Below are 9,447 nucleotides of genomic sequence, written 5' to 3' on the forward strand. Positions count from 1 at the left end.
AGAAACATAACTCCAACCAAAAAGATCATCCAGGGGCAAATAATCCAAAACGAGGAGTTAGAATTAGACAACATGACAGCATGGTCATTGCATGACAACGTGTTTTGAAGCATGACGTGAAGATACCTTTTTCTATTTCATAGAAGAAATGTCCTCCGTTCAAAATGAACATATCATCATATCACTACCGCAGGTTTACAGAATTTTACATCCATTTGTCTTTAAAATATAATTTTGAACATCAACTGTCACTCTATTCTTTTCCATATTATTATAGCAGAACAGCGCTCCATTTTTACTATCTTGATTCGAACAAATCCAACGTCAGTAAGAACTCCAGGAAAAGAAATCCTGAATTTTTGAAATAAACATCAAATCAAATAAATTAATGATTAGCAATTGTCTACCAACAGGACTGTTTACCAGAATATTCCAAAGTCCATAGACACACGACAGTTTAATTAATCGGTGGAATTTAAAAATTAAAAAAAAGCATATTGCTGCTACCATATCTCTGACGATGGATAGAAAACGAAACATCTATCTAAAGTGACGTCATTCTTTCAATCAACCGCTAGGTGGTGTCAACTAGATAATTGTTTACAATATAAACATTGGTGTTGTCGTCATAAATAATCATCAATCCTTCAGCAAATGCCACTGGGCAACTTGCTGCCGAGGTTTGGAGACCATATCATTCCAATGGCGAGTTTCCATTGGTCCGCTTCGGCAACCCAGAATAACTCGACCAATCAGCTCGTTCCTGCCTAGTTTGTCGAAGTCCATCACACTGACTTCCATACTAGCTTCTCGAATCTTCTCCCAAGGAATGTCAAAAATAAAAGACTCATTGTAAATGGGATTCAAAGTCCGCATCTTGATGTTCGTTTTCTTCTTCTCCACTCTTGCCGATCCGTAGGATAGCCACACCTTGACGTAAGGGTCTGGAGTGAAGAGAAAAGAAAAGAGAAATGAGATATTATAGTAGAAACATTAGGATCATTTGTTTTATGTCTCCAAAAAAAAAGGAAGGAGAAAAAACAATACAAAACAAAAACAAAACAACAAAAAACCCAAATCAAACCAAGCAAATGAAACCAAAAAGTCCCCCCCCCCCAAAAAAAAAAAAAAAAAAAAAAAAAAAACAACCCAGAAAAAAAACAACAGAACAAAACGAAACAGAGCAAAAAAGAAACACAAACAAAATAGACCCCCTCCCCCCCGCCAAACAATTAATTAAAAACAAACAAAAACAAAACAAGAAAAACAAAACAAAACAACAACAACTAACCAATAAAAATAGAAAGACAGATTTTGACATTTCGATGTCTATGTCTGGAGTAGAATGAAATGAACGTTTAAATAATCCATCAACATTTCGATCCTGGTCTCCAATCGTCAATAAATCGCATCGCAGATTCATTGTATTCAAAATAATGGTCGTTTGGGCCAATAGATGGTCTTGAATTTAAGGTTTTGAATTAATAATAATAGTGCAGGGTGATTCAAAAGTCTTCTTGGTGCGGCTATGTGGTCTAGTGGTATGACACTCGCTTTCGGATCGGAAGGTCCTGGGTTCGAGCCTCGCGCTCGGCGCATAGTTGAGTCCTTGGAAAGGGCTCTTTACTCATATTATTCTCTCACCGTTCTCAGGTGTAAAATGAGTACCTGGCCGTTAACAGCGTTGACTTTGTCCGAAAAAATTATAACATCGTCTAACAGGCGTCATGTCCCGTCCTAAATGTTAAATCTTGCTGTTGACCAGGGACCCCTTTTAAAGCGCTTTGAGCACATTTAGTGGATATTGCGCTATATAAAAGCTCAATTTTAACACCAAATTGAGGCATTCCGTGACGGGTGAATTATATAGTAAGGTTGTAAAGGAGAAGAAAAAAAGTTGGATGGGAGAGAACGAAGAATTGACTTCCTTGGTGGCCAGAAGCACACAAGCACGGTCGGTCATGAGATAAAACACAACCCTAATTTGGGGATCATTTCAATGGCTTCAATTATATTATTATTATCTGTAAGATGTGTCACGATTTTGCCGTCACTGATGAAACACCTTATTTTTTTTATTACAACGCATCCTTCTCTTTGTGTCTCTATTAAAAAACTGGTCGGATAAAAAGTGAGACTAGACAATATTTTATTGGCGGGAAAGGGGTCGGGGGGGGGGGGGGGGGTGCAGCTTAGTAATAGACGATCATTCATATTATAGTGTGTCCAATCAATCACTTTGAGAGTTCATTGTTCAGAAATCGTCGAACCTCCAAATTGGATTCAATAGTCTGATGTCGAAGTCGATTTAAATCGATCGATATTTGAAGGACGAAATCTCTGGCCCAATTTTTAAATGCATGTATTTCCAGAGTACGGCAGTTTACTGATCAAAGACGAAATGATAAAAATTAGGATATTTCTTTATTTTCTTTTTTTTTCGGAGTTAATTAAAAAACAAACAAACTCGCTGTACTCAGTAAAGGCATCCATCTTAATCCACTTCTAAAATTTAGGCTAAAAATTCAATTTTAGGCATCAAGTTCACCAGGATATAACACAGTCTTGAGATGACTGGTCACATATATCTATTCTATTTCTTACAATCTGAAAAAAATGTATTTCTCTCTATATCTGTGTGAATCTATCTCTCCCACTCTCTCTTTCTCTCTCTCTCTCTCTCTCTCTCTCTCTCTCTCTGTGTGTGTGCGTGTGTGCGCAGCGCATTCCGATTATCTCCCACGCACTCTCATTCTACCCCCCCCCCCCCCACTCCCTCCCATAATGCACCACCCAAAAACAACAGATGAAACATTGTTTCATTTTTAAATCCATTCAATTTTCAATATCCAACCCAATTCCAGCGACCAGGCCATCAGTGACCCAAACAGGAAGCAATATTGATTCCTGGCGAAAACAACACGTCTATAAAGCAGACCGGCAAATGTGCCAATGATAATGATGATCTGTTTTCCAATACCCAGAGCTGCCAACCTGAAATGTCAAAAATTCGTATTTTCCACGACGCAATTCGAAGCTGCTTGTTTGGCGAAGACGTCATTGGGTCAGCAGAGTCCTTTCGGCTTTGTCTGTTGTCCTTCATAAATTCTGTAATTCCAGAAACTCTTCGGTCGCCCAAGCTAAAACAAGGATTTGTTTTGTCTGTCTGCGTTTCTATAACGGTTTGAGTTTAACGGAAAGGGGTGTTAACCCTTTGCAAACCCCCAACCTGGAGGACCAGGTGACTCAAAGATGGGGGAATCACACACCATTAGTCGCCTTTTACGACACGCTGGCTTGGCGTTGGGCTATTCTTGACCCTCTCAGTTGAGAGACCCCGGACACCACTCGGGGTAAATAGCTTTAGAAACAAACAATACTCTTCAACAGTCGTAACGTCACTTCCCCGTATGAAATATTTCTCCGGCGAGCATAAAGGGTATCCAGAGGAAAAAAAAACACATACATTTGATCATGTTTTGAATTTTACACATTCTGATCACAAGGCATATGAAAAGTTCTAGCCAGCATGGAAATTAAATAGTAATGATTTTCTTTGTTTAGAACCAAGATGGCCGCCGTTGCCGGGCGGCGTGACATCAGACTATTGAATCGTATTGCTCTCAGCATGGTCAAAAAATGCTCCAAAGTCTTGGATATAGATAGTACGAAGATGACATCACTCAGGTCTTTGTTATTGTTTTTTGCCATCCGCGTTTATGAGTAATGCTCACTGAATTGTATTAACCTGACTATAAACGTTCATGGATACACACAGTTTTGTGTGTTGGTCCGTTATACTTCCGGATGCCAATGTTATGAGCTCCTTAGCCAAGCGCATACTATCTATAGGATCTGAGAAACTAAACTTTCCTTTTCAACAGGATTTATTGAGTCAAAGAGGTGAATGTAGTCCTGTAGCTGGAGACAAAAATGCGTATCTCTACGAATTGTTCGTAGTACTATGTAGGTCTGTATACGACTTCTGCTTTCCTGGACCAGATAAGATGCAAAAACGGAGGACAAATTTCAAATTTTGTCACGTCTTATGCCTGGGAATTGTTATTTACCTCGATAGTAGGGGAGACAACAACACAATGGAAATGACTGACATAAAATGCAAATGAGCTCAACAAAATAAAAACAAAGATGTTAGTGAATACAGAACCAGTAAAAACACTTTGGAAATATCAGGTAGAAATAGTCTTATATGTAATAATGCTGAAAACTTATATAGCGCTATAATAACTCCGAGAGTTTGAAGATAGCACGACTAGGACCTGAACGACAGATCTCTCTGGGCTCCATTATACTAACGAAAGAGTGATAAAGGAGAGGCTCCCGATGGGAACACTACAGACAATGGACGTGTCTGCTGCTACTACTACTACTACTACTACTACTACTACTACTACTACTACTACTACTACTGCTACCACTACTACTACTACTACTACTACTACTACTACTACTACTACTACTACTACTACTACTACTACTACTACTGCTACTACCTCTATTCCCACTACTCCTATTATATTTCTTTTATGTCTTTTATCTTCCATTATTTTCTAGAAAGTTCACATCTCTCACTGGCCTTATCATTTTTATCACACCCTTGGGACTCTCGACTCACAAACCCACGCCACGCTAACGATTCATTCACACTTCAACCATCGTTGAGTACAGACGATACAATTAATACTCCATTTCATTTTATTTGTTTTCAACGTTTATTTGTTTATTGTTGTGCTGACGAAGGTTGTACCCGAAACGTCCATTGCTTATATTGTTCCTATCCGAAGCCTCTCCATTATCCCTCTTTCATAACACTTTACATGTGGGACATCACATGACACCCCATGAAGTTGGGCTTTTTTTCAGCGCAATATCCACTAAACGTGCTCAAAGTACTTTACAAGGGGTCCCTGAACAACAGCAACACTTAACATGTAGGACGAGACATGCTGCCTGTTAGGCGATATTACATTTTTTTCTCGACAGAGACAACGCTGTTAATGACCAGGTACCTGAGTACGGTGAGAGATTGTAAGTAAAGAGCCTTTTCCAAGGACTCAACTATGCACCGAGCGAGACTCGAACCCAGGACCTTCCGATCAGAAAGCGAGTGTGATACCACTAGATGAAATAACCAGTACAGATATACGGGGATGGGGAAGTAGGGGGGGGGGGGGTTGGAAGACGCCTCACTGCTCATCACTAAGCGAGGTCAAAATGTCTCGATCTGTAAACGCAAAATTCAAAAGAAGAGAAATTATGATCTGAGACAAATTTCTCTTTTTTAATTTTTGAATAGCCAGATATTTTATCCGAGGCAACTTCCGCATTTTGCCATAACTTGTTTTGATATTGTCGCCTGTTTTTTCTCCAGTCTGACTGACTCATCCCTTTCATTCTTGTAATATTTTCCGTTACTTTTAAACAAAGAGACAACAAAAAACTGAAGTAATGGTAAAATAAAAAAAGAGGAGAAAAACTAAAACAAACACAATATCAAACATACATACAAAAAAAAAAAACAACAACAAACCCCTCCCCCCCCCCAATAAAAAACCCAGCATAAAACCCACACGAAGAAATAATTATAATAAAAAACCCAAGATAAAAAAACAAACGAAAACAAAACAAAACACAAAACAACCCCCCCCCCTCCACCCCCCCACCAAAAACAAATAAATCAAAATAATACAATCATAAAAAAATTAAACAAAAATCTCAACAAAAAACAAAACAACAAACAAACCCCAAACAAACCAAAAATCCCTCCAACAACTGCCCCCCCCCAAAAAAAAAAACAAAAAAAAAAAACAAAACAAAACAAAACAAAAAACAAAAAAGAAACAAAACAAAAAAAAAAAACAAAATAAAAAAAACCAAAACAAAACAAAACAAAACAAAACAAAACAAAACAACACACACACACAACAACAACACAGACAAAAAAATACAATCATAAAAACAAAACAAATGCCATAACAAATAAAAATCTCAAACCAACCCCTCCAACAAACCCACCCCTAAAAAAAATAACAACACAAAAAATAAAAGCAAAAAAAAAAAAAAAAAAAAAAAAAAAAAATAAAACAACACACAGAAAACAGAAAAATAATATTAAAAAATAAGGAAAAAAAAAAAGAGAGGCCATAATAAGAGAAATCGTAAGCCACCAGCGACGTATTGAACCATATTTTGTATTGCTTTTTGGCCCTCCGTTGGGAGCAATTTTTGACATTACTTTGCAAGGCAGCCAATTTAATTGTTGTCAGGCAGCAATTTACATCTCTGGAATGGCTCTCACGAGATTCTCCCTCAATCTCTTTCTCTCTCTCTTCTGTCTATCTCTCTCTCTCTTCTCTATTTCTCTCTTCTCTCTCTCTCTCTCTCTCTCTCTCTCTTCTCTATTACTCTATTCTCTCTCTCTCTCTATCTCTCTCTCTATCTCTCTCTCTCTCTCTCTATCTCTCTTTTTCTCTGTCTCGTCTCTTACACACATACAGACACATACTATACACAATACCTTTCTTTTTCATTTCTCTCTCTCTCTCTCTCTCTCTCTCTCTCTCTATCCCTCTACCACTTCTCTTGACTGTCTTTCTTGCCCACCCACACACACACATATACACCCACGCACACACACACACAAGCACACAAACATTATATATATATATATATATATATATATATATATATATATATATTCTCGCTCTATTTCATGTTTCATCTCTCTTCCTGAATACGCTCTCTCTGATCTCTTTATCTTTTTCTTCATTTATCCCCCATATCTCTCTCTCTCTCTCTCTCTCTCTCTCTCTCTTTTTCTCCCTTTCTCTATCTCTTTCTTTCATTTTTCTCTCTCTGTCTTTAATCTCTCTTTCTTTTTCTCTCCACCTATTCTCCTCTCTTTCACACACATTTACTTTCTATTTCCATTTTTCTATTTGTGACCAGCACGTCAAACTGGTATTATCCGAAAACTAAGCGTACATCAACAACCGATTTGAAAGTTAATATTTCTGGATTATGAACTTTATAAAACTATAGCGCGATTCAGCGGTGCGGTCTTTGCCTCGTACCCGAAAGGTGCCGAGTTCGATCACCCGCCACTGCTCTTTGTGGCATTGAGCAAGTCATCTCGCCCTAGCTCCATTTGCGGCGCTGCAATGCGGCTGACGTCTGGGTTATTGCAGTCTTCCCTTGGAATAGACCCTAGACACAAATTTCCCCTATGGGATGAATAAAGTGAATTTAATTAAATTAAAAAAAAAAATTATATTCATTCTACTCAATAACATTCGTCAATTTAACTCAAGTTTCCTATTTTTGGCTAAAAAAAATCCAATTTATAGAATCAATATCAGTCCGATATAAAACTGTTATGAGGAGATTGGTCGATCAACGATAATAAAATAGCAGTTATTGTAGAGCTTTAATCCGTCTAGACAGACACTAAACTAAGCGCTTTACATTGCAACGTTGCGAAACGTCTCAGGTTTGACTAATTTGAGCTTGTCACCACTTCGGCCGTACTCTGGAAAAACCCATATTTAAAAATTTGGCCAGAAACTCGTCCTTCATATATCGACCCTCATCTTGGCAAAAACTCTCAAACCTGGGACTTCGTAGCAATGTTATAAACGATTCTCTTCTCCACAGGCGGCCAAGCAACCTCTCAAAGGAGGCGAATTAATTGCTGAGAAAATTTAGATTGTTTGAAAACAAGCCTTGTGGTTGTTGTTATGAACAAATTGGGGTCTGTTTGTTTTCTCTTTCGTTTCATTTACTAGTAATGAATTGGATTCAATAGTCTGATGTCACGCCGCCCGGCAACGGCGGCCATCTTGGTTCTAAACAAAGAAAATCATTACTTTTTATTCTTCATGCTGGTTAGAACTTTTCATATGCCTTGTGATCAGAATGTGTAAAAGTCAAAACACGATCAAATTTATGGGTTCTTTTCCCTCTGGATACGCTTTTTTGCTCGCCGGGGAAATATTTCATACGGGCGTCGGCCATTGTTCCGACAGTTTAGAGCCAGTGTTACTAAGTTACCATGCGTCATTAGGAAGGAAGTGACGTTACGACTGTTGAAGCGTATTGCAGCAGTCTAACTTTGAAGGTACAAGATGATATTGGCTGATGATCATTTTCCTCACTGGATTGGAACACAAAAACTCATGTGGAGTTGTCCCCTTGTTCACATGACACCAAAACGATTCTCTACTAGGCTTATTTTCCTGGGGTATGCTCAACGAGATAATGTACTTAGTTGATGAAAACTAAAGACAGAAGTAGCCTACGTATTCCTTTTTCACTATATTATTATTATGCCCAGATTTCATGGACGCCTTTTTGTTTTGTGTGATCGGATTCTTTAACTACTTCTCTACAGATAGAACCAGGAACACACACACACACACACACACACACACACAGACACACACATATATAAAAAATCCCCCACAAATAAATAATAATATATGATTTGGTTCACAAATTTAGGACGATTCCGATTCCGATGTCGAATACCGAATTACTATCCGATTCCCCCTTCGATAGTTACATTTTTGGCTTGATTTACAAGTACAATAATGAGTCGGGAGTCCTGACTGCCAAGATGAACATCAAGACGATATATATATATATATATATATATATATATATATATATATATATATATATATATATATATATATATATATATATAAATAATATTTCAAGTACGATTATGATCAACTTCTACAATATTGTTTCGAGCATTCGCTCTCATCAGGAGCGGGTGCTCGAAACAATATTGTAGAAGTTGATCATAATTGTACTTGACATTTTTTATAAATAGATCCTTTTATCAAAAAGTTGAGCGCTATTATTTCATGATTTTTGTTTTTACAATTTATATAATTCTAGATAAAGAAAACTGAGATTAAAGTCAAAATGCTATGATCGGAATTATGAAATTAAAGCTTCTCGAAGTTTAAGAGACACAACTCATTCTCATCAAAAGAAGCATAATTTATTCTCATTCAAAATGCACAAGTTGAGCTTAAAATCTCAATTCTATGTACCAGGTTTAACCGACATATTACAGTTTTCAGACGATATGGTTTGTCTATTATATAATATTACAGAATATGTAAATATACATATATATCGTATATATATATATATATATATATATATATATATATATATATATATATATATAGGAGTTTAAACACCTCAAACGGAATTTTTTTTTTCTTCGGACATATTATGCCGACTGAAGACGTGGACGATAGCCACAGAAACGTATGTCTTGGCCATATTATATAATGTGAGTGACAATTTATATTATATATATATATATATATATATATATATATATATATATCAATATCAATGTGTGTGTAATTTATATTAAAGGATATCGTTTTCCAATGTATGACAACA

The 9,447-nt window shown here is 36.9% G+C and overlaps 1 protein-coding gene across 3 annotated transcripts in view; it reads right to left on the bottom strand.

Annotated features, from left to right (window-relative positions):
* Positions 1-259: 259 nt before the first annotated feature.
* LOC144967052 (synaptotagmin-7-like) overlaps positions 260-9,447 on the bottom strand; it is a 684,381-nt gene continuing 675,193 nt past the window's right edge. For all 3 annotated transcript variants that reach the window (XM_078903835.1, XM_078903834.1, XM_078903836.1), the window contains one exon: positions 260-944. In XM_078903835.1, the coding sequence (XP_078759961.1) occupies positions 640-944 (305 nt within the window). In that variant the 3' untranslated portion in view covers positions 260-639. The remainder of the gene's footprint in view (positions 945-9,447) is intronic.

The sequence above is a fragment of the Berghia stephanieae genome, chromosome 3 (assembly GCF_034508935.2).
Source record: "Berghia stephanieae isolate SIO BIC M18660-M18661 chromosome 3, UCSD_Bste_1.3, whole genome shotgun sequence".
NCBI lineage: Eukaryota > Metazoa > Mollusca > Gastropoda > Nudibranchia > Aeolidiidae > Berghia > Berghia stephanieae.